At 37.8% G+C, this 24354-nt stretch overlaps 1 protein-coding gene across 11 annotated transcripts in view; it reads right to left on the reverse strand.

Annotated features, from left to right (window-relative positions):
* The window catches only part of HERC1 (HECT and RLD domain containing E3 ubiquitin protein ligase family member 1), a 188963-nt gene that overhangs the window by 42732 nt on the left and 121877 nt on the right, over nucleotides 1–24354 (reverse strand). For 9 of the 11 annotated variants that reach the window (XM_088024837.1, XM_088024839.1, XM_088024831.1 and 6 more), the window contains 10 exons: nucleotides 21707–21946; nucleotides 21263–21346; nucleotides 19023–19543; nucleotides 16048–16823; nucleotides 12811–13009; nucleotides 10636–10796; nucleotides 4457–4573; nucleotides 4020–4251; nucleotides 2109–2233; nucleotides 893–1113 (listed from right to left, as the gene is read on the reverse strand). In XM_088024837.1, the coding sequence (XP_087880963.1) occupies nucleotides 893–1113; nucleotides 2109–2233; nucleotides 4020–4251; nucleotides 4457–4573; nucleotides 10636–10796; nucleotides 12811–13009; nucleotides 16048–16823; nucleotides 19023–19543; nucleotides 21263–21346; nucleotides 21707–21946 (2676 nt within the window). The remainder of the gene's footprint in view (nucleotides 1–892; nucleotides 1114–2108; nucleotides 2234–4019; nucleotides 4252–4456; nucleotides 4574–10635; nucleotides 10797–12810; nucleotides 13010–16047; nucleotides 16824–19022; nucleotides 19544–21262; nucleotides 21347–21706; nucleotides 21947–24354) is intronic. The other 2 variants (XM_088024835.1, XM_088024834.1) reach the window with 2 other exon arrangements.

The raw sequence follows: 24354 nt of genomic DNA on the forward strand, positions 1-24354 counted from the left end.
GAAAATAGATATTTATATATTAATGACTTTGTTTACATATGCTAGAGTATTTGCAGGATGTTCATTAATGTTACATAACAAATTTCTTTCAAATCAGAATTTAGATCTCACGATCTGAAGGTGTTGTTTGCCCTTTCTCAATCTAGTAAGTTATAATAAAGGTAACTCACTATCCTACTGAGAGGAGTTAATAAAAATGACAATTAGCCCTATCTCAAATGATTTTTAAAAAAATCCTAATAAAGCTGCTTTTCATCTGGCCATAACATGCATATCTCTTATCTGAATTTCTAAGAAATCATTTGGATTCATTTATCTTATTAACTTAATATAGTAGATGCTCTTTTCTGTAGGACTTAGACCTGTTAAGTTTTCAGTCTCCCTGCTACAAAAACATAATGCTAAACAATGAAAACATACAAACCCATCATGTACCCTGGCCCTGGATGGAAGCAGTTACAAGACCTAGGTGGCACTGGTTGTTAGAATGAGGCATTACAGTGATTAAGTGGAACCTACGAAGGAGAAGAGCATGCATTCAGACAGCAAGGTGAGCACAGCAGCCATGTTCTACACCCAGCACAGCTGACTAGGACCTGATGCCTGTTTTGTAATCTATCTTTGATATTATAATCAAATATTACCATTATATGGCTCTATTCATCTAGTCTGGGAAGAGAAGCAATAAAATCGCACAGAGAAAGCAAGAGAGACTTTTTCTTATTAGTCTGTAGGTATCAAAGTAACATCAAGCGTTAGAGCCCCAAACGTTAGGATGAGATGTAAGACTTTTCAGAGTGTAACAACTCTAGGCAAGGCTGTTGTTAGTAAGTTGTATGAACAGGAGGGCAGGAAAATAAGTCAGAGCAGCCCCCGCTGCAATCACACACACCCAGGTAGGCCAATCCAGTACCTCTGGGATCCACATTCCCAGAATATCATTGTCACTGGTCAGGTCTTGTCCAAACATAGCTTCCATCGCTTCATCATCAAGATCAATTTCCAATTCCTCATCTAAATTAAAGTCATACAGCGCCCCTGGGTCTTGTTGCAAAGATATTCCTTCTCTCCGACTTTGATTCCTGTGGGCCTGCACAGAGCGGTATAACCCCGCTCAGAACAAAACAAGAAAGGCATTTTATTTGCATGTATAAAATAATTCTAAATATTTCGCCAGTTCTTAACCGCCATACATGCAGGAAAGAGCCTAGCTCAGCTGATTTACTGGATTCCAGGCCATAAACATAAAATTTTACCTATCACATTTGTTTCCTCTCTGTAAAATGGGGAAGAGCACTCCTAACTCACAGGGCTGTTAATAGGTTTAAATAAAATAATCCATGTAAAATACTTCATAATGTAATACAGAAAAACACTCAATAAATATGGGCTGTTATTATTCTTTTAGAGTTATTTTTTTTTAATCAGTCCCTTTCACTATATATAAACTACACATCCTATATTTTCTAGCTCAATCTCAACTTCTGTTACCATAAATTACTGAAAAATTATTCACGTTTTAATAGTTCAAAGATCAAATGCTATTTTAACACATCACATATCCTAGTTTTTAGTTTGGAAAATATGTTCCCCTATAAATTACACTTCACATATCTAGAGCATAATACTGCAAGTATTTTACTAAAGTAGCAATGGAATTTATTTTTGCTTATCTAGGGCCTTACCTACTAGTTTAGCCCTAAGGCCCAGAGGACATCAGAAAAGCCAGTGCCTACTTTGGCACAGTGCTCTTTTCAGCTCCTTCTCACTATTAATGTTAAACTTTAAACATGCATCTTCACTTCTTAAAGTATAAATTGCTTGACAGCAGAAAGCATATTCAGGAAAAATCTCAGGATCTACAAGTAACCAGTATAGACTTTTGTACCCAGAGGAAGCTTAAAAATAAATCTATGAACGTATGCTGTGACTTCAATACAAAATTATGTAAATAGATAGTAAAATGCAAATAGCTACTCTGTTAATGTGGAGGAACTGAGTACTTAGTATCATTAGTTTACATCTTCTTTAATGCTGCTTTCACACTGATTTTCAAATATAAACTATATGACTTTTACCATCAGAAGGATGTGAAACATATTAATTACCTGCTCTTGCTAGCAATGTGCGAGCAGCTAAATCAAACTTGTGCCTTCTTGTTACTGCTGAGCGACCCCTAGCTGGTGGTCCACTTCCAGAAGCTGCATTCTCTGTATGGTCCAGATTATCAGGACTACAAGTACAAATTAGAAAGCAACACAAATTTTTAAGAACCACCATAAATGGAAAGCACAAGCACAAGCTCACTTTTGGTATTGCGTTTTCCTCCAAACAGTATCAAGAATAAAATATATTTACAATAAAACTGAAACATATCTTGTCCTTGGAAAAGCTCCTAAATTATAAATATGTCATATTGCCCTGAGCAGTAATTTTATCTATTTTTTTTTTTTACTTTATTTTTTAAGTAGGCTCTATGCCCAACATAAAACTTGAACTCATGACCCTAACATCAAGAATTGCATGCTCCACTGACTGAGCCCGGCCAGGCACCCCTATCTAATTATGAATTATGCCAACAAGGAAATGATGCCTAATGCATGTTCAAATCCAAACGAGATCAATGGTTTTAATTAAATTCTAAATGATTAAATACTTAAATTTGAAATGACTGAGAATCCCTGCCTATGAGAAACATATTTCAAAATAAGTTATGAAAATATCCACTGAGCTTGTCAGAAAATATCTGCATATTACAGAAGACACAAGCCTTGTTAACAAAATGACTTCATGGGCTACAAAGAAAAATGAAGACTTGGGCGCCTGGATGGCTCAGTTGGTTAAGCGACTGCCTTCGGCTCAGGTCGTGATCCTGGAGTCCCGGGATCGAGTCCCACATCAGGCTCCCTGCCTCAGCAGGGAGTCTGCTTCTCCCTCTGACCCTCTTCCCTCTCGTGCTCTCTATCTCTCATTCTCTCTCTAACAAATAAATAAAATCTTAAAAAAAAATAAAAAGCATCATTATAAAAAAAAGAAAAATGAACACTTAAAGTACTAAAGCAGGGGGGGATTTTGGGAAAAACTATGGAGTATTTTATTAAATCTCATCTCAGGCTATGCATTATCACAGAATTCTTTTTACAATTAAAAAAAAAAGGTGTAGGGGCGCCTGGGTGGCTCAGTCGTTAAGCGTCTGCCTTCAGCTCGGGTCATGATCTCAGGATCCTGGAATCGAGCCTTGCATCGGGCTCCCTGCTCCGCAAGAAGCCTGCTTCTCCCTCTCCCACTCCCCCTGCTTGTGCTCCCTCTCTCACCGTGTCTCTCTCTGTCAAATAAATAAATAAAATCTTTAAAAAATATATTTTTAAATGGTGTATTATACTAGATATTAAAAACTAAAGAAGAAATGAAAATATAAATTTATATTAAGAAAAGATTTAAAAGTCTACTTCTATATGCATTAAGTCAATTTCCAATATTAAAATGAACATTCTAGGGGTGCCTGGGTGGCTCAGTCGCTAAGCATCTGCCTTCGGCTCAGGTCATGATCCCAGGGTCCTGGGATCGAACCCTGCATCGGGCTCCCTGCTGGCGGGAAGCGTGCTTCTCCCTCTCCTACTCCCCCTGCTTGTGTTCCCTCTCTATGTCTCTGTCAAATAAATAAATAAAACCTTAAAAAAAAAAATGAACATTCTATATCACTTACAGGAGATAAAATTATTTTATCAGAATGTCTATTTTGTTTCAGAAAAAACTTGTTTTAATTTTCAGTTTCCTCTTTTCAGCTTAATTTTATATAAAAATTTCCTCTTTTCCATGAAAACATCTATTCAAGTCAAAACTTGTGATATCATTTTTACCCTTCACAAAAATATAAACTTGTAACTGAATTACCCACCTTATATCTCTAGTTATCAACTTTACACACCATTAGAAGCATCTATGAGGGGAAATAAATAGGTCACTTGGAAGTATCATTTATACCACATACAACAGAAATATGGAAATTGGAATCTCACCTTTCACTAAAGCCTTCTTCCATTTCAGCAGCATCAGCTGATGGGATGTCTCCTGGTGACTGCAAATAACACGGGTCATTTGACTTCCCACCACTGCCTAGGACTGCTGCTCCGTGCCTTGAGTCTGCTGTGCTGCCTGACTGGGGCTCCTCCTCATCCTCATGCCCAGGGTGCTCTATCATCCACATGGCAAGGACAGTGATGTTTTGGGCATCAGCCTCTCCTCGAGCACCTGAAGAGGGAAAAAGAAAAGTATGATACTGATTTGGGGCGACATAATTAGTTATTCAGGTTATCAGTTTAACAGTGTCTGCTACAATGCCACTGTAACTAAATCGGCTGCTAAAAAGCTTTATGGTCTCTTAAAAAATAAATCACCCTCAATAATACCAGGCTTCTCATATCCACATATACGGATATGTAAAAACGTATCCTACCTGTGGCTTCCATGGCTTTGGCAATCTGCCGGAGAGAGAACCCCATTTCCAGCAAGGGTACTGCAATTGCTGGAGGAGGAGGAGAAGTTGAAAGTCTACTGCTGGGGTCTGACAAGGCTGAGACAAAAGAAAGAGAGTAAAAGCCTATATCACTACATACCATGAATAAAAAGTGTCCCTACACCGTAAGTCCCCAATTTATTAACACTGTACAAATTTAATGAAATTTTTTTCTATTAAGAATTCGTGGGGTGCCTGGGTGGCTCAGTCTGTTAAGCGTCCAGTTCTTGATTTCTGTTCAGGTCATGATTAACCTGTGATTAAGTTATAGCTAATATGATTAAGTTACAGCTTTTTAAGGTTTTTCATAAAGCTAGCACAAAATAAAGCTGCTGAAAAAATTTTAAATGTTTTATTTTGAAATAGTTTCTTACTTACAAAAATGTTCAAACTTAACCGAAATTTGCAAGCATAGTACAAAAGAATTCTTTTACCCCTGACCCACTGGAGAGTAAGTAGCAGACATGATGCTCCAAGTCCCCTGAATACTCTTAACATTTCAACTCCTACAAATAAGGACACTGTTCTGCATAACACACCACTGAAGTAAGGAAATTAACAATGTCAACATCTAATCCAGATCCCATTCTAGTTTCACCAGAAGTGCTGACGTTCTGTACAGCAAAGGATCCAATCCAGGATCATCCTTGCATTTAGTTTTCCTATCTCTTCCATCTCCTTCAATTACTTTGATACTGTGAAGATTACAGACCAGTTATATGATAGAAAGTCACTCAATTTGGGGTTGTCTGCTGTGTCTTCATGATTTGGCAGGAGTACCACAAAACTGATGCTGCCTTCTACTCACTGAATTCTATTAAATGGTACATGATTTCAACTTGTCCCATTACTGGTGATGCTAACTTTGATCGCTTGAGTTAAGCTGGTATCTGCCAGGTTCCCCCACTATAAAAGTACTCTTATTTTTTTCCCCTTTGTAATAAATATTTGTTGGGAGGAACTATGAGAATATGTGAATATCCCGTTCCTCGTCAAAGTTAGATTCACTAGCACCCATTAATGTTTATTGGCTGAATTAATTATTATGATGATGATGGTTGACAAATGAGGATTTCCCAATTCTATCATTGCTTTCAGATTTATCAGTCTACTTTCTCTATCAGTGTAGGGTTATAGATTCTCATTGTATTCATGGGTTATTATATGTTACTATAATTATGATTTTTATTTTGATGCCCCAAACATCCCAGATTTGGCTAGTGGAAGCCCTTTCAATCTGGTTTCTATATCAATGAGGCATGTGCCCATCATTCTTTGAGCACTTTATCACTTTCTTACACAAGCTATTCCCAGCTCATCTCATACTTAACCCTGAAATCAGCCATTTCTGCCAGAAGATCAGAGTTCCCTTTTAGTAAAGAATGGTATTTAGAAGACAGGATCTTGGCACTAGGTGTGCTTATTGCTACTAAAGCATAACTGCTCCTAGGCCCTCTCAGTGGACAGTGCTGATAGAAGCCCTCTGCACCCTGCATGGCCTTGATCCCTAGTGCTGAGCTATGTGGACATTTCCTCCACGACTTGGGACTCCAATACCCTATGCTAGGCCACTCCCACAGACAAGAAGTTTCCTTCACTCCAGTCTGGCTGATAAACCCCAATCTGGACCACTATGCCACCTACCTCTCAAATCTGCTGGCATGAGAGCCTACCTAGGTTGGCCTCACTTAATGTTTTTGAAATGAATTAGGAAGGAAAGAAGAAGGAAGGAGGGAGAATGACAACTTCCATTTTTGCTTAAAAAATGTCACTACTGCCAGAGTGATAATAGGTCTGATACATCTGATGGACTTCTACTTGTAGCCATCATGGAGTAAGAGAGACTGGATTTACCTTCAACAACTAAAAGAATAAATAGAATGTATCAAATGATGGTCTGTGGACACTGAACAAACAGGCTGTGTAGGACAGTGATCCCTGAGAGAAGGAAATCAAACTAGGCAAGGTGTACAACTGCCTCAGCCTACTTCCTGAAACTTGCAGACAATTTCCAAGCTGCAGTTCAGGGAGGGCAAATTCAAGCTAAGCTGAGTGGTCTCTCTGAATTGAGCAGACAGGAGTAGAGAATTCAGGTTGCTAGTGTTCATAGGGTAGAATACGAGAAAAGAGAGAGCCATATGGAAAGAAGAGAGCAGCACTGAAAGCGAACTCCAAAAATGTGCAGAGGGTCCTTCTCTTTCCCTCAAGTCTTCAGCGGATGCTAATGCAGCAGCTATCCAGAGCTGGGGAAAGAAGCACCAAGAAACAGCAGGCAGAACAATCCTTGGGGCTTACACAGGGTTGGGAAGAATTTGTGTTACCACAAGCCAGAGAGAAAAAATTCTTGATACACTAGGCACTGGATAGAATACGAAGAAAGGTATTGGTTCAGTGATGGGGAAAAATTCAGACAAGCTAAAGGCTGTCCTGGTCCCTCCTAACAAAGATTAAAAGGAAGCCTTGAGAGAATCAAATTATTCCCAAGTAATTTAACTACATCCTATAACAAAGCTAATTTAAATAAATACAAACTATTCAGCACCCAACAAGGTAAATTTCACAATGTCTAATATTCAATAAAAAAAATCACCAAACATGAAAAAAAAACAAGAAAATACAATTCAAAATGAGTTGAAAAATCAGTCAATAGAAACAGACCTAGAAATTAGATAAACGATTAGTAGAGAAGGATATTAAAACAGGTATAAAGTTGATGTTCTTTTCTGTGGACTCCATATTTGAAAATTCATCTACTCAGTAAAGTTAATTTGTAACTCCAAAATCAATACTCACGGTGCTTTTTACAGTCATTTACATGCACACAGTGACAAAAACATTTCAGTCTCCTGACACATTTGTTCCCAGCTGAGACAGAACAGGTGATGCTCTACATTCTTGTTTTAGCTCTGAGACTGTAAACAAGTCTCCTCTTCATGGTCTATTTAGTGTCATGTGTTTTGCATTTTTGTGCCTTTTGTTGGTGATTTCACTGTTTAAAATGGCCTCCAAGCATAGTGCTGAAATACTGTCTAATGTTTCTAAGTCCAAGAATGCTGTAATATGCCTTATGAAAAAAATATGTCAGATAAATTTCATTCAGGCACAAGTTATGGTGTTTTGGGATCATGAGTTCAATGCTAATGAATCAACAATATATATTAAATAGAATGTCTTTAAATATAAACACACATAAAACAAGGTTATATATTGATCAGCTGACAAAATGTGATCAGAAGCTCACAGAAACCTAGCTCTGTATTTCCCTTAGGAGCAATAGTTCAGTTTTCACTAATTCAGTGTTCACAAACTTTACAGAACATAACTATTCTAACAATGAAAACTGTTATTCCATGTACTTGATAAGGCAGAGAAAAGATGAAGCATACGTTAAAAACATAAAAATTTTTAAAAAAATCTACACTCAACTTCTAGTTATGAAAATGACAACGTCTGAATGGAAAAATACACTGGATGGGATTATGAACAAATTAAACACTACAAAGAAAAGATTAATGACCAGATGACACAACAACAAAAACTATCAAAAATGGAAACATAGGGAAAAAAGACATTAAAAAAAATCAAAACATTAGTGATCTGTGGGACAACTTCAAGTGGTCTTGTATACACATAGCCACAGATACTGAAATGGAGGAATGCGACAGAAAAAAATCTGAAAAAATAATGGATTAAAAATTTCCAAATTTAATGACAACTATAAATCTACAGATCCAAGAAGCTCAACAAACCCCAAGCACAAGAAAATTGAAGAAAGCTATGTCAGGGCAGGTCAAATCAAACTGCTTAAGCCTAGTGATAAAACAGAAAAATCTTAAAAGCACCCAGAGAAAAAGGCATATTACACCAGATTAGAATGATAGAAAATTTATCACTGGAAACAATGCAAGCCAGAAGATGGCAGAGGATCTAAAAGTACTGAAAGAGGGCGCCTGGGTGGCTCAGTTGGTTAAGTGACTGCCTTTGGCTCAGGTCATGATCCTGGAGTCCCGGGATCGAGTCCCACATTGGGCTCCCTGCTCAGCAGGGAGTCTGCTTCTCCCTCTGACCCTCTTCCCTCTCGTGCTCTCTATCTCTCATTCTCTCTCTCTCAAATAAAGAAATAAAATCTTTAAAAAAAAATTTAAAAAATAAAAGTACTGAAAGAAAAAAACTGTCAATCTAGAATTCTATAACCAATGAAAATATTTTTCAAAAATAAGAGTGAAATAAACTCTTTCAGATATATAAGAGCCAAAAGAATTCATCACTAGCAGACCTTACAAGAAATGTTAAAGGGATAGCAAAAGGAAATGATACCACTTGGAAATCTGGATCCACATAAAGGAATAAAGTATCTCAGAACTGGGAATTATGTGGGTAAATATAAAATACACACTTTAGTTTTCAAATCTCTTTTGTTTACAGCAAAAATAATAACAATGTAAGGATGCCTAGGTGGCTCAGCTGGTTAAGTGTCCAACTCTAGATTTCAGCTCAGGTCATGATTTCAGGGTCATGAGATCGAGCCCTACATCCAACTCCGTGCTCAGTAAGGAATCTGCTTGAGAGTCTCTCTCTCCTGCTCCATCTTCCTCTCCCCACCAAAATAAATAAACAGATCTTTAAAAAAACAATAACAATGTATTATGGGGCTTTATAACATATCTATAAGTTAAATGTGTAATAAAAGTTCAAAGACTGAGAAAGAGGAAATAAAAGCATACCACTGTTAGTTTTTTTAAATATACATGAAGTGGTATAACACTACTTGAAGATAGCCTGTGATAATTAAAGAAATATAATATACACCTGAAAGTAATCTCTAAAAGTACAATACAAAGTATAGCTAATAAACCAACAAAGGAGATAAAATGAAATATTCATTTAATCCAAAGAAGGCAGAAACAGAGGAAGAACAAAGAACAGATGACATGAACAGAAAGATGACAAATTTAAACACAATCATACAATTATCACATTCAATGTAAATGGTCTAAACACACCAATTAAAAGGCAGAGAATATCAGGTAGGATTAAAAAAGCAAGGACCGCCGCCCCAAAAAACAAGACCCAACAATAGGCTGCCTTTAAAAACCCATTTTAAATATAAAGGCACAAAAAAGTTAAAGGTAAAATGATGGGAGAAGACATACGATACCAAAAGTAATTTTAAAAAAAGTAAGTGGCTATATTTATACCAGATAAAGCAGATTTAAGGGCAAAGAATATTAGCAGGGGTAAAGACAGTCATTTCATAATGATAAAGAGGTCAATTCATTAAGAAGACTTAAGAACCTTAAATATTTATGGACCTAAAGAGAATTTTAAAATACATGAAACAAAAACTAATAAATAAAAGAGGAAATAAATCCACAATTACAGTCAGAGATTTCAACACTACTCTATCAATAAATGATAGAATAAGTAGACCAAAAATCAGTAAAGATAAAGAAGACTTGAACGTAACAATCAACCACCCTGACCTAACCAACAATTACAGGACGCTCTACTCAACAACAGCATAATACACATTTTTTCCAAGTACACATGGAATATTTATCAAAACAGACCATATTCTGGGCCATAAAATAAGTCTCAACAAATTTAACAGAATTCAAATTATACAAGATATGTTCTCTGATACCAATGAAATTAAATTAGAAATCAGTAAGAGAGAGACATATGGAAAATTCCTAAATAACTGGAAACAAAATAACATACTTCCCAATGATCCAAATTGTCAAAGGAGATATCCATGGTAAATTAGAAAGTACTCTAAACTGAATGGAAATGAAAACACAGCATCTCAAAATGTGTGGGTTGAAGCAAAAGCAATGCTTAAGGGAAATTCACAGCACTAAAAGTGTCTATATTAGAAAATAAGAAGGGTCTGATATGACTGATGTAGAGTACACTATTTCTCTCCCAAGTAGCCATAATTCAATCTACAGCTTCAAAATAAAAAAGACGGTTCAGTTTGATAGGTCAGATTCCCCCCCCTTTTATTTAAATCACTGTTTTACCTTCAATGAGACAAAACACAATGCCCAAGTTATCAAGTCCCACCTATCAGGAATGCCAAGAGGTTTGGGTGTCACAGTACATGACAGCACACACACCTGTGCGGTTAGCCGGCCTTGCTGACTGGGAATCAGGAGAAGTTAAGCTTTGCCTCCTTCCTACTTCATCAGAAGGAGAGGTTGGTAACGATGATATTGGAGGAGTCTGTGCGCGACGTGTGGGAAGTACAGTGGTAGTTGGGTAACTAGAGAACATTTGCCTTTAAGAAAACAACAATGGTTAGCATAAAAATCCAATTGGAAAATAATATATACATCACAGTCCTCTTATAGAAGAATATTCAACCTGGAAAACTATATAAGTTAACTATAGTTTAATGGGGAGGGGAGAAAGACTCCCAACAATTTTAATAATCGTTATCTAATAGGACACTTTTTACCACAAAAGTAATAATACCATATTATTTGTTCAGCAAAATGCCAGCAACATAGCAGGTGGGGGGAATACAGCAATTAACAAAACAGATTTTAAAAAATCCCTGCCTTCACGAAGCTTTCCATCTACTATAATGCCAAGATGACAGCGGTATTTTGGTAGGCATACAGTAGTTAGAGAATAAAGACTTTTAAAGATAGCTAACTTACAGTTACTTCAAATATAAATTTACTAGCTAGCCATGAAATTATTCACATGAATAAAGTAGTAGTCAATAGTTAAGTTATGGAAAGAAAAGGTAACTGCCCAGGCCCCCAGCACAACTGAAAACAGCGTATGAATGGTATGCCAGCTGTCTAGAGGGGAAAGGCAGAAGAAAGGCAGCCCCTCTCAGGCTGAGAAAGCAGACATTGGCTAAAGAATAAGGTTCAGGGAGATCCTCATCAACTGTCTACTCTTAAGATTTATCCAGGAAAACTAATAACAACTTTTTGAGCATCAAAAAAGCATTGTCTACTCAGTCGAATAATTGATACAATGATATTCACAGAAGGGGCAGTTGTTCCCAGATTTTTCTAGTGTTAAATGATGTTTAGCCAGGCAAACACAACTGCAGCTTCTAACAGCAGGCAAACACTGAGGACAAAGGAGGAGTCACAAGGTCTGTGAATGCCTGTGAAAGCAAGGGAATGTTATTTTACCAGGGGATCCCATGCCTGCACAGCACAGCTTGGAAGGCAAAAGGATTGAAAACCGTATTAGAATATCCTATTATTCCTCTCTTCCTTCTTTCTTGAACAGAAGCACCTCCTGGAACTGTTACTCAAGTGAGAGTGCTAAGATGTGTGAGGGCTGGGCGCTGGTAACTGCCAGGATGAGTGTTCCCGCCCAAGAGCAGAGCAGTAACTCTGTGTGTGAGCTGAAGACCACTGCATCAGAATCACTGGGGACCCTCAATTCAAATGCAAACTGTGTGCCCCACCAGCCCTACTGAATGAGACTACAGGGGGATAGAGCCAGAGCTTTAAAAAGCCTCCCAGCTGGTTCTTGTGGACACCAAAAATTAAGAAGCATTACGATAAAAGCCCCTCTCTCTTCTACTCTCTAAGATGTCAGTCTATACCCTAGGAATAATAACCTGTCAATTAAAGGAAGGGGGGAAAGAAAGAAAAAAAGGGAGACTAACCATTCTACTGCCTTTATTTCACTTAAGCCCTAGTTAAGGGAGCTCACAAAATAGTCCCTTCCTAACGATTTTCTCTCAAAATTTTTCATTTTGTGAATATACCTGGCAAATTGAAGCAAAAAGAAACTTAAACATTATTTGGAATTTACAAACCTACAAAATAGGGTTGGCTGAAGAAGTATCATAAGACATGCTCTTTCATTTGAGTAGATTTGTTTGATCTTACAAGAAAATAAAAGTATAATTAAGAAATAATGCTTAAAAGGGAAATAACCTGAGAAAATTATTTCCATGGAAGTGAGTTCTATCTTGAAGCTCTAATATTCAATACAAGCATTTACTTTTTGAGGAAAAAAATATTCCAAAGCCTAGCCCCCCAAAAAAATTATTATAATGAGACAGATGGCTGGAGTATCTGTCAGTGGCACGGGAGACAGATCAGCCACCTCTAAACTGGCTGTGAGACTTTGGGCAAGTTACTAAACTTCTGAAGGACATTCCCAACTTCAGCAAATTGGGTTTGACTCTATGATCTCTTAGGTTCCTTCTAGCTCTAGAATGCTTTTGGTTAGGCACATTCTTTATAAGAGAACGATCCTGTGATCAGAATCACAGGCATCAATATGGCAGATGTTAAAGTCAACTTCCCTACCTGAGCAGACTAAGTGGCATCACTCCTGGGGATTCAGATGCAGGTACTGTTTCTGTGTCAGTGACTGGAGTGGTGGCAGTCGTGGTGTCCTCCAGTGAGCTGCTCATAAAGGAAGTTGTGCTCGAGGCTGATGGGCTAGTGGTAACCGGTGTCTGTGCCTGCTGGGCTTGGTCACTTTCTTCAGCTTGTTGATCAATTTCTGTAAACCACAGTAAATATTTAAAAAGTATTAAGGATTTGTTTCTTCACAAGTGACAAGGGAATGGAAAACTTTTAACATTTAATTTGAGAAGTTTCTAAATCTACTTCATAAGTACCAATTTCTATGAAACATTTTTTAATGTTCTTGCATATATACATCCTTGTATTCACTACTGTACCCACTGTTATAAACTCTACAGATAATAAGGTAACAAGCTTTTGCAATTACTCATTTTTTAGAGAAGGTGGTTCTCTTAAAAACAAAAAATAGTCTCACTTTTGCTTGTAAGATTTGACTAGAGCTTCTCTAAGAATGATATCTAATCACTAAAACTGTGTTTCCTTAGCACTTTGATTTTGATGCCTATCTTTAGTCTTCAAACATGCAAAGATGAAGACATGTAAATACAATACAAATCTAGACAGAAACCCCATGCTCTAAACAGAGCAATGCCTCACAAAATAAACTACCCCCAAGAGTTTAAAAAAATTAAAACGTCTAAGAGCTTACAAATAAACATAATATCAAGATAGCAGTGGGGCGCCTGGGTGGCTTAGTCAGTTAAGTGTCCAACTCTTGATTCTGGCTCAGGGTCATGATCTTGGGGTTGTGAGATCAAGCCCTGCCTCTCGCTCTGTGCTCAGCAGGGAGTCTGCTTCCCCTCTCCCTCTGCCTTCCAGCGCCCCCTCCACTTCTTCTCTCTCTAAAATAGAATCTTAAAAAAAAAAAGATAGCAGTTGCCACAAAGATAGCTGATTCTCTTAGCGTTGCCAAATGGCCACAAACCTTCATAATCATGATCTTAATACTCCTGTTCATATACAACATGCACTTCTCTCTGCCTATTTACTGTCTAATCTATGACAGGAAGAAAGGGAGTAAGGGAAAAGGGAAGGAAGGAGGAAGAGGAAGGGAAGAAAGAAAAAAAGAACTGAAGTTCCATGAAGGCAAGGGACTTTGTTTTGTTCGGTGCTGGCTCCCCAGAACCAAGAAGAGTACCTGGTACATATCAAACACTCAATAAACATTTACTAAATATATCTCATTTTTATCTCAGAATTCATATTATCCCCAAAGGTGAAGATAAAAAATAAAATAATACAGAATCTATAAAAGTAGTACTTTAAAATGTCTCTGAGAATGTCCAATGGAAAAAAGACAGTTTCTTCAACAAATGGGTTGGGAAAATTGGACAGCTACATGCAGAAGAATGAAACTGGACCATTTCCTTACACCACACACAAAAATAGACTCCAAATGGATGAAAGACCTAAATGTGAAACAGGAATCCATCAAAATCCTAGAAGAGAACACAGGCAGCAACCTCTTCGACCTCAGCCGCGGCAACTTCTTCCTAGAAACATTGCCAAAGGCAAGGGAAGCAAGGGCAAAAATGAACTATTGGGACTTCATCAAGATAAAAAGCTTTTGTACAGCAAAGAAAACAGTCAACAAAACCGAAAGACAACTGACAGAATGGGAGAAGATATTTGCAATGACATATCAGATAAAGGGCTAGTATCCAAAATCTATAAAGAACTTATCCAACTCAACACCCAAAGAACAAATAATCCAATCAAGAAATGGGCAGAAGACATGAACAGACATTTCTGCAAAGAAGACATCCAAATGGCTAACAGACACATGAAAAAGTGCTCAACATCGCTCGGCATCAGGGAAATCCAAATCAAAACCTCAATGAGAAACCACCTCACACCCGTCAGAATGGCTAAAGTTAACAAGTCAGGAAACGACAGATGTTGGCGAGGATGCGGAGAAAGGGGAACCCTCCTACGCTGTTGGTGGGAATGCAAGCTGGTGCAGCCACTCTGGAAAACAGTTTGGAGTTTCCTCAAAAAGTTGAAAATAGAGCTACCCTATGACCCAGCAACTGCACTACCCTACGGCCCAGCAATTGCACTATTTACCCAAAGATACAAATGTAGTGATCCAAAGGGACATGTGCACCCTAATGTTTATAGCAGCAATGTCCACAATAGTCGAACTATGGAAAGAGCCAAGATGTCCATCAACAGATGAATGGATAAAGAAGATGTGGTATGTGTGTGTATGTATATACACACACAATGGAATATTATGCAGCCATCAAAAACAAAAACAAAAACAAAAACGAAATCTTGCCTTTACAACGACGTCAATGGAACTAGAGGGTATTATGCTAAGCAAAATAAGTCCATCAGAGAAAGACAAGTATAATATGATCTCACTGATACGAGGAATTCTTAATCTCAGGAAACAAACTGAAGGTTGCTGAAGTGGTGGGGGTGGGAGGGATGGGGTGGCTGTGTGATGGACACTGGGGAGGATATGTGCTATGGTGAGCGCTGTGAATTGTGTAAGACTGATGAATCACAGACCTGTTCCTCTGAAACAAATAATACATTATATGTTAAAAAAAACAAAAAAAAGACGGTATTAGGAAGGGAAAAATGAAGGGGGGGAAATCGGAGCGGGGGGACGAACCATGAGAGACTATAGACTCTGAAAAAAAAAATGAGGGTTTTAGAGGGGAGGGGGATAGGGGGATGGGTTAGCCTGGTGATGGGTATTAAGGAGGGCATGTATTGAATGGAGCACTGGGTGTTATACATAAACAATGAATCATGGAATACTACATCAAAAACTAATGATGTAATGTATGGTGACTAACATAATAAAATAAAATTTAAAATAAATAAAATAAAATGTCTCTGAGAAGTTATCAGAATAACATACATCTTGATTCAGATCAATAAATATTTGAGTACCTTTTGTGGCATGAGTTAAGTTTTACAAAATGTAATAATGATTATTAAGTTCTATGCTTGTGTGGGTTTAAGATAGAAAATTATAAGTAGACAGATAATTATTAATATAAAAGAAACAAAAAAGAACTGTTAGCTTTGCAAAGGAAAAACAATGTGAAAACTGCTTTGGTGAAAAAAATTTTTTATAAATCACTAATGGAATGTATCATATTTGACATTGTAAATAATTTCAACAACACAAAAGAAAAAAAAAAGCAGATAACATACCTTGCTTAATTTTGCCCCCAAACTGGTCTTCCAAGAGCCCATGGACCACTAATTTATAGATCATGGCTTGAGCTCGTTCCAGATCAGCTAATCCCAATGCTCTCTTTATGGGTGACCGCATGACTGCCCGCTTCACCATGTGTCGCATCAAGAACTGCAAGGCTGCACGCATCTCCACATCTTCATGAACGACTGGAGAGCTTGCACAGTCTGAGTTATGGCCATTTTCAGCCAGAACCTTTGGTATCAGCAATAGTTCAGCATATTTACTACAGCCAAGAAGAGCACTAAGTGATTTCATAGCACCGAGGTAGAGATAGGACAGCTGGACTGCTCGGATTTCCGACTGGGCTATGTCATGGTTTTTGGATATATGTTCGTGATTTTTTCTTTTTCCTTCTGTTATCTGATGTTGGGATTCCACACTTGGCAGTGTTGGATCTAAAGAAAATGAAGCTATTTCGTTGTCTGATTTGGAGGCTGTGGTACCCTGACTTTTGACATCATCAGATGTTAAGCCTGCTCGCATATCTACAGCAGATTCACTCTCGGTTTTCTGCTCAACATCCCCTTTCTCCTCAGACTCATGTCGGTGTTTCTTTTCATGTCGCTTGGTGCTCTGTTTGCCCATGTCTTCGTGAATACCAGTCAGATATGTGAGGTCCAGCAACACAGAAGCCGTCAGGCCTCGGAATCGCGCCACATCAAAAGGCAGTGGTTCACAGGGTTCCAGATTATACAATGGAGTATCACTAGGCGACCAAAAAGTTGGGAAGCTTTAATAAGATCAGAATGACACAGGAAGAAGCAAGTGAGGGATAGAAAGAAGGAAGGTACAGAAAATAATGTAAACAAAATAAGATGCATCATGTACACAGTACAAAGAATAATTTACACGAACTAGAGAAATCATTACAGAGAGAAAAATGAGTATTTTATGAGAAAATAGGGAAATGTGATGATAAATGCAAAAGCAATGAGATGTGCATGTATTTTCAAATCAGAGTATTTACTATACTCTAATGTAGAAATTAGCAAAATTTCTAAAAAGAGTCAAATAGTAAATATTTTAGACCTTGCAGGCCACACAGTCTCCACGGCAACCTTTCAACCCTGACATCATAGTGTGAAAGCAGCCATTGAATACTTAAATGAATGGGTGTGGCTGTGTAACATTATTACAAACACAAGAGATGGGCCAGATGCAGTTTGCCTATCCCGATGTAAGCTATTTGAAGTTTGTAGAATAGATTTCGCTTATTATATGGGTAATGACTATAACCTATTCAAGAGGTTCCAAGACTTTGTTTTCATTTAAAAAATTACCTTGTAGTCTTCAATTAATACTTGTAATTTGTAACTTAAGCAAAAATATGATCACGTATTTCCTGATATTTGGCAAGAATTTACTGAAGTTTAAAAATGTTATAAATACACAAAATGTAACAGCTTTCGCAAATACCTAAAGTTTGGTGGCATAACTTTGTCATATTAACCTAAATCTTGGTTCCAGATTAATCTTCTTAATCTTATTTTCCCTTTTCCTCATTTTCTTATTTGCTTTAATTTGATTTATTTTGCTTTATTTTATTTGCATCTTATTAAGGCATCATAAATCCTTTCTGAAACAAGGCAAAGAATAAAAGAAAAGGTAGATACTTTCATGAAACATTGTAAATTTTTCACTAGTTTCTTAGCTTGGTAGAGTGGGGGAATGTAAGTATAGGGTGAAACTGTACAAATTTTATGTGTTAGTTTTCAGCTGAGAGAATCTACAGCTATTGTTAGATTCTAAAACAGTACTGCCTTCAAAGAATACTTAAGTACCACTGTTTTGGATATGGTCCCATGTCATATTAACACCTCAGAACAGGGGCGCCTGGGTGGCTCAGTCGTTAAGCATCTGCCTCCAGCTCAGGTCATGATCCCAGGGTCCTGGGATCGAGCCCCACATTGGGCTCCCTGCTCTGCAGGAAGCCTGCTTCTCCCTCTCCCACTCCCCCTGCTTGTGTTCCCTCTATTGCTATGTCTCTCTCTGTCAAATAAATAAATAAAATCTTTAAAAAACAAAACAAAACAAAAAAAACACTATAGAACAGGGGCGCCTGGGTGGCTCAGTGGGTTAATCGGCGGCCTTCAGCTCAGGTCATGATCCCAGGGTCCTGGGATCGAGCCCCACGTTGGGCTCCCTGTTCCACGGAGAGCCTTTTTCCCTCTCCCTCTGCCTGCCGCTCTGCCTACTTGTGCTCTCTATCTCTGTCAAATAAATAAATAAAATCTTAAAAAAAACAAACACTATAGAACAATCACTTTAGGCAGTAAAATGAATAGTTATATATTATCACTAATAAATCACATTTTCAAATGATGCAACTATGTAGAATCATTAGATAAGTGAGTCCCCTTATCAATTAAGATACCTGACATATTTCCTTTGAAACATGAAGCTTCCATTTCACACAAATCCTATGTGATTGCAAACACATCTAAATGCTTTTAAGTATACAGTTTGTGTCAAATAAGTGTGATTTCCATATCTACCCAAAATACTGTACACCGAAGGGATAGGAATTTTAGTCACTCAAATGTTCCTGCCTACATTCAAAGCCCACCTACACAAAATATAATTGACAAATCTGCTGGCTGGCTTTTCTCTATCCCAGTGTGTAATGGAAATGATCAAAAAGCAAGCAGCCAAATGAAAAACAGAAAGACAGATCCCAGTTAAACCTAAATTAGTGAGCTTACCATTTCTTCACAAAACAAAAGCCCATATATCTTATAAACCACTAATATTCCTGGTAACATGGCTTTGGGATATATTCCTTTATGAAATCACAGTACTCATATCCAGCTATATGAAAAAAAATATTTTAAAAACTGGCAGCTCATCTAAAATACAGTTACTCACTGTCCATAGGCCCATTTCACCATTAAATACTCGTTTGCTAAAAGCGTAACTCAACAAATCATACCTGATGGTAATTTCTGCTTCATCCCATTGGACCTTGGCAGACGTGCTGCCCTCTTTGACCACTCCCAGCAGCGTGGCATGGCGCCCAGTTTGCTTGTGAACACACCGACCTCCAACTCTAAGACCAGCATCAACTCCTCCTATCACTGCCAGCACAGGCCACACCTCTATGCAAAGGGTCCTCAGCTGCGGCTCTGAGAGGTCAGCAAGGCCATGTCTATTATGTTTACCTTTCTCTTCCTCTTTGCTCTCCTTCTCCTCTCTCATTTCATTTTCCTCTCGGCTTTGAACCGAGCGGCTTTTCTTTAGCTTCTGACCTGACTCTTTAATACATATCTTAATTTTATGCAGCCTTTCCATCATTTTTTTGTTAATGCAGTAAGTCCAACGGTCTGTTCGGTGAAGGATACGGATAAGCTGAATAGTGGCCTCCGCCAGCACTGCTGCTACTGGACTACAAATAGGGTCTCCTGGAAGTAAGTCTCGTGGTGTGCCACGCATTTGCATATCACAAATTTTCACCTAGAAGGAAAAAAGGCAGGAAATGTGTGATAGTAATAGTTCTCCTAAACTACTAGTCACTATAAAGTCCAGCACATGTAATCCCATGTTGAACTTGTGTTTGGTCTCCTAATATAGGTATATTATGCCATTGGCTGCTGCTAAGGAGTGAACAAATATTACAAATTTATTGTTAATAGCCATATGGTCCTCTGAAACAAGCTGCTGTGTCATTTAAACTTCCTCCTACAGCCTGTATCAGAGTTATTGTAGCCACCCAAAAGATGGGTTTAAACCAAGGTGTTGGTGACTGATTCCACTTACTTCAAAAAAAAAGCCTTGAGAATCTATTCACTCTCATCCTTAAGACAAGCCCTGAGGCCATCTTATACTGTTCAATGGGCACAAAGATAAAAATTGTAAGTCTAGATAATTGGGATATTTCCAATCCACACATTTCAAATAAGACCCTGATGTTAAAAGAAGAGCAAGACTTGGGTTCAAATCTTAACTCTGCATAATCTTGGGAAATTATTTAATCTCACTAAACCTCAGCTTTTTCATCTGAAAAAAATTGCACAATTAATATCTGCATCTTATGGTTATTTTAAAGATTAAATGAGACTATGTACATAGAGTGCCTATTACTACAGTGCCAGATACACAGTAAATTGTTCAAAAAGATGTTAATTACCATTAATATTGTTTTTATCAGAGACTGTGAAACTTATCAGAAAAGGCTTCTGGGCAGAATAAATTGGTTGATACATAGTCCAAGGCTGAATTAATTCCTTCAAGGTTCACAGATGTTGGGGAGCCCTAGGCCATCATTTTGAGTAGAACATAGCAGAGCCTAGTTCGCGCTGTGAGAATATCACTGGGGGAAAGGACTACTGCAGGTACTGGGTTGTCTCTTTACTTCATCCCCAGTTTTGCTGATTACTTATTCAAGAGGCACTTTCCCTCTCTCATGAATTGCTAGCTTAAAATTATACCACCTTGGCAATTTTTAAAACATATTTAAAAGCACAGAATAAAAGTTAACTTTCATGGTTAGGGACTGATCAAGTCCAGCACTTCCATTATAGAAATATGACAGCGTGAAAATCTTCTACTACAAACTAGAAATTCTGGAGACCAGAGCTAGGCTATACTACATCCTCAAATGAAAGGATGTAACAGAAAACAAATCCACCCATCAGCACAGGGAAACCACAAAGAAATTTGCCTCTGCCTGGGTGTTAGATGAGGAGAAAAAAAAGTTTTTAGTGAGAGGGTATCTCTTTAATACTGTCCTCCTGAAGGTTTAGGGTTCAAATTTACACCATCTATAAGGTATAAGGACCCCCCCCTCAGCTGAATGAACCTCAGGTTCCCCATCACAACTACAACTTCCATTATTCAGCTAATGCTATCTGATTACGTTTAAGATTATTTCTAGATCTCCTATATGCACAACTGCCAATGAACCAGATTATTCCTAAATTGTTTCCTATAATTCCTATAACTGAAAGGACTTATTACATTCAAATTGCCAGAATATCAAATGGTGCTTTAATGAAGAGTAAAGGTACTTTCTAAAAGTAATCTAACTTTCTAGGAGAGCAAATTACCTGAGCAGGTACTTTAATGGTAGAAATAGCTTATTCTATTTATAAACTCTATCAGATCCTAACAAATATTAATAAAAAAAGACAAATATTCTTTACACTTAAGTATAAAGGTTTGACGTTTCATTACCTTTTCCCCTGGGTTGCTACTATAGAACATGACACATGGGTACAACTCTGCTGCATCCACATCTTCAAAAGCTAATTTGGGTTCCTATAGTGTGGCAGAGGTGATAAAAAGAAATAAGAATTTTTTTTTTAATGTATAATATCCAATCACATTAAGATTCAAAGCTTTTATGAGACAGAATACAATTTATAAGAACAAATCTCAAATAACATTGCCAACCAAGAAAATCCCACACATAACAAATGATCCTGATTTGTTCATCTGCTTCAAAAATCTTACTGGGATTTTGCCATCTTTCAGTTGTTTGTTTGGTGAAAGAACCAAAAGGTAAGAGAGTAAAAGCAGAGAAGAGGGATAATCTATAAACTGAGTGACCAGCACTTAAATAATTGAGTATAAATAAAAACAAGAAAATATGTAATGCTTGTGAATGAGTTTCAATACCTCTCCATTTTTCCCAAAGGAAATGGTCCTGGCTTCCATGTCTAGCACACAGGTAATGAAATCTCCTTGAGTAAAGCTGGACAACGTCAGAGTCTGTTCTCCATTGTGATAGAGATTACCACTATAGGCCCGGTAGAGCCACATATCCGAGGTAGTACGGTGGTTAAAGTCATGTACTGGCCAGCGAGAAACTCCAACACACGTGCCTTCATTTCCTCTGTTTTCCTTCACAATGTAAAACTAAAATAAAATGAAAGTGGTAATGTTCACTAATATCCAAAAAACCTGTTTATATACTATTAATTGCATAAACCAATACTGGGGAATATGCTCATAAACAACACTGATGCATTTATGGGAATACGTAAGTTTATTTCCATCCTAAGTGAAAATAAGATACAAATGAAACAATTTCATCATTTTATAACAATTTAAAGACAAATTTAATTTTTACCTATAGAACATTTAGAGTAACCTCTGAGTACTTATTTAAACAATTTTAGCTTATATTTCAATTATGAAGCTGAATATGTCCAGTCCAGAAAAATCATTAATGGAAAGCTTCAGTTCTTTACATTCAAATTTTCTAACTACTCTTTTATGTATATTTCTGTGCAGAGAAGAGTTAATATAGCAGGACTGAAACTGTGTTTTTTGGGGGTTTTTTTGGACAGGAGAGAAGGGTCGGGACAGGCAGAGGGAAAGGTAGAGAAAGTTAGAGAAGGAATCTTAAGCAGGCTCCATGCCCAGTACAGAACCCAACATGGGGCTTGATCTCAACCCTGAGATCATGACCTGAGCTGAATCATTGGCCCCTGGCTAGTCTCTGGGAATTCAACTGGTAAACAGTTCCCTACACTGATATAAAACTTTCCCTAAGTGATAAGGGTAGCTCACCAGGCATACAGTGTTTGAACAATACGGTTTATACTGAATACCTGCTTTCCTCCTGGGAGTCTGGAATTTTGGTACATATGAGGCAGAGTATACCTTCATGATGAGCCCCTGGTAAAAATCGTGGGTGCTAAGTCTCTAATGGGCTTCCCTAACACACTGCATACATGCTGCTGCATTATGTTGCTGGGAAAAGAGCATATTCCATGTGAGCCCTCATGGGAAGGAGAGAACATAAAGAAGCATGTACATTGATTCCTCCCGATTCTGCCTTGGTCTTTCCCTCTTTTACCCAGCTTTAAGTCCTTACTGGATGGTTACAATAAATCTTAGTCGTAAGTAAAACTATATGCCGAGTCCTATGAATTCTTCTACCAAATCTTTGAATATAGGGGTCATCTTGGGGACCCTTGACACACGGAGGCAACAAGAAGATTCATTAGAACTGACTCATTAAAATATAGTTACAGCGTTATTTGGAGAAGAGAGAGAGAAGTGGGAAAAGACAAAACACTGGTGTCTGGTGGCTACGGAGTTTCATGTGTTATGAAACAGCAGGTGAATTGCTATCTGTTGGGAGAGGTAAAATTACCTGTGGAACTAAAAAATAATAGATCCAACCATAGAAGAGTTAGTTCACTGGCTCCCATGACTGCTTTTGGCCTTGTTAAAGTGAGAAAAAAGAGAGCAGTCAGGGTAAAATTTGTGATGTTCTCTCTTGTGGGAGGGAAAATAATGGGCCCCAAACATCCCTACAAATGGGCTTTGGGTGGGCCAAAGAATACAAATTAATTTGCAGTTGTCTCTCCTCTGGGTGGGAGGGCAAAGAGTTCAAATTTCCCCAAAGGTGAGTTCTGGGTAGACCAAAAATATTAGAAGTGTGTTTCTCTTTCCTCCAAGTAAGAGGGGAAAAAAGTTAAATCAGTTCCAGAGCTGGAATAAAGCAGAAAAGAAAAGAAAAGGAAAGAGAAGAGAAGAGAAGAGAAAAGAAAAAGAGAAAAGAGAAAGAAAGAAAAGACCTCTCCAGTTATTTTCTTTAGCCTAGATGCTTCCACTGCTATAGCAGTGCCCCTGACCCAGCTAATTACCCTAAATTTACTCTAAGACTTTGAGTAAACTTGAAATCTGAAGGGGAAAAGTTTTAAATTTTTAAAGATTTTTATTTATTTTTTTGACAGAGAGACGGCCAGAGAGGGAACACGAGCAGGGGGAGTGGGAGAGGGAGAAGCAGGCTTCCCGCCAAGCAGGGAGCCCAATGTGAGGCTCGATCCCAGGACCCTGGGATCGTGACCTGAGCCGAAGGCAGATGCCTAACGACTGAGCCATCCAGGTGCCCCAAATTTTAAATAAAAAACAAAAACCAGCTTTGTTTTGTGGCTATTTCATCTAGATGTGTAATAAAACTGATATAAAACATTATAGGCTTGTAACTTCATAAATGCTAAGGGATCATCCTGATCAGTGAGAGCTTCAAAGGAAAAATTGTTAGGGAGACACAACTTCCTTGTTTTTTTACCACCAGAGGGTAAATTTAATCTCTTTTGAGTATCAGAAACAAAATAAGCTTCCATAAGTGATGATTTTTTGCTATGATTATTGCTTACTGGAGCCTCTGAAAAAAGGGAGACAATATATAAAGAGTGATAATCTCGAGACAGAGATACACAGATATATTTTCAGAGTTTTAAAAAGTAGTTTTCACTTGCCATTCAGTTCATCAGTAAAATCTGATGTCTGACACTTAAAGAGGCTAA

The sequence above is a fragment of the Eumetopias jubatus genome, unplaced genomic scaffold, assembly GCF_037043125.1.
Source record: "Eumetopias jubatus isolate StellerSeaLion01/CBP00866 unplaced genomic scaffold, mEumJub1_p1.0 scaffold_7, whole genome shotgun sequence".
NCBI lineage: Eukaryota > Metazoa > Chordata > Mammalia > Carnivora > Otariidae > Eumetopias > Eumetopias jubatus.